The sequence below is a fragment of the Arachis ipaensis genome, chromosome B01 (assembly GCF_000816755.2).
Source record: "Arachis ipaensis cultivar K30076 chromosome B01, Araip1.1, whole genome shotgun sequence".
NCBI lineage: Eukaryota > Viridiplantae > Streptophyta > Magnoliopsida > Fabales > Fabaceae > Arachis > Arachis ipaensis.
In genome coordinates, this window is record NC_029785.2 from 7844372 (window position 1) to 7846030 (window position 1659).

Here is a 1659-nt window from a genome sequence, read left to right on the forward strand (position 1 = left end):
TATGTAACCATCAATTAATCATCATAAGTATTTTTAACGGTGGGAGATGATATCCAATGGTGTAGGATTACTTATTTTTCTTTTGATGATTAAGGGTCAGTTTGGCTAAACTTTTTAAATAAATTCTTTTGAAAAAAGAGCTTAAAATATAAGGATTTTTATTAATAATAACTTTTAAATAAGTTATTTTGTGTTTAGAAAGTTATTATAGAAATCCTTGTTTTAAAGTTGTGCATTAAATAAGAGTGCTAAAATAGCTTTTGAAAATAGGAGAAGTCACATTTTTTAACTTTTTCAAAAGTTCTTAAATAACTTTTTAAAAAATTAAAAATTTATCTAAAAAATTGTACTAAACACTATTAATGTAATTTTTTATAAGTCAAAAACTAAAAAAAATAGCTTTTGCAATTTCTCAAACAAATTCTAAATACTTGACTAAATTTTAATAAAATTCCTAGTTCCTAGACTTTTTCATTATTTTTTATTCTGTATGCTAAAACTTTAAAAGACAGTGATCCGTGAACAAATTAAAAAAGAATGTAATTAATTATACCAAAAAGTTTGCCTAACAATCTTTGTTGGAGGAGCCACCTATATTGCGCAGCACTGACATCAGATCTTGAATTGAATTATTTTATTTGTTGTTACTTTAATATTGCCGTAGTGAAAGAGGAAACTAATTTCAAGATAAAAAATTGATGCGTCTGAATGAGAATTATTAACTGACACAAACAAACAGTTAAATCTTTGTCTAATTGCTGAATTTCTTGAAACTCCTTTTTGACTCTTCAACGTTTAATAACCTTTTGTGACATATGAAGTGAAATAGACTGGAGTCAAATTGTTGAATATTTGACTTACTTGCATGCAGCAGTATAGTACAAAGCTCCATGTCTGTCTCAACTATTCCAGCACCAAAATTAGGGGAGAGATTGTGTGAAAATGGATTTGAACATCCCAAAATTCTTCCTGCCATTGATGATGCCCATGGAGGAGTTATTGTTGACTTGAATGAACCTATGGATCCAGAACATTTTGCTACATTGCTTAGGTCTTCACTTCTACATTGGAACCTTAAGGTAATACTAATTATTTATTATTTATTATGCTGCACATACACAGCTCTATAATGATGTCTGTGATATAGTATCCTTTTCTTTAAAAAAAAATAAAAATCAAAATGTCAAATTGTTATCATCGTTACTTTTATTTTGGTGTACAATGAGATTCAACCCAAGACTTAGAGGAAAGAGAAAGTTGCGCGTTAACCTTTTTCTTTTCATATAAATTTATGTCAGCCACACAATTAAAACGAAACTTATGATCCTGCTACAGAGAAATATTAGAAAATTATTAAAATTTATTATTTTTAGTTATTAATTAATTATTAATATTTAAAAATATGAGATAAAATATATTATTGAATTACTAAATTAAAAAAAATAAACTAAAAGAATTGAGTGATAGTCATGAATAATAAATTTTGAACACCTCTTAATATTTCTCAAATATTTCGCCTTTTATTAACTTCAATAAGGTTTGCAGGGAAAACATGGTGTTTGGATAAAGTTACCTATCAGTCTTGTTAACCTTGTGGAAACTGCAGTGAAGGTAACTGCAAAGTATATAATTGAGTAAAATTCTTTTAAACACTAATTG

The 1659-nt window shown here is 26.9% G+C and overlaps 1 protein-coding gene across 1 annotated transcript in view; it reads left to right on the forward strand.

Moving 5' to 3' along the window:
* Positions 1–1659, forward strand: part of LOC107616501 (nudix hydrolase 10) — a 5749-nt gene that overhangs the window by 674 nt on the left and 3416 nt on the right. Inside the window, exons 2-3 of the mRNA XM_016318478.2 lie at positions 875–1079; positions 1546–1611. Coding sequence (XP_016173964.1) covers positions 891–1079; positions 1546–1611 — 255 coding nt within the window. The 5' untranslated portion in view covers positions 875–890. The remainder of the gene's footprint in view (positions 1–874; positions 1080–1545; positions 1612–1659) is intronic.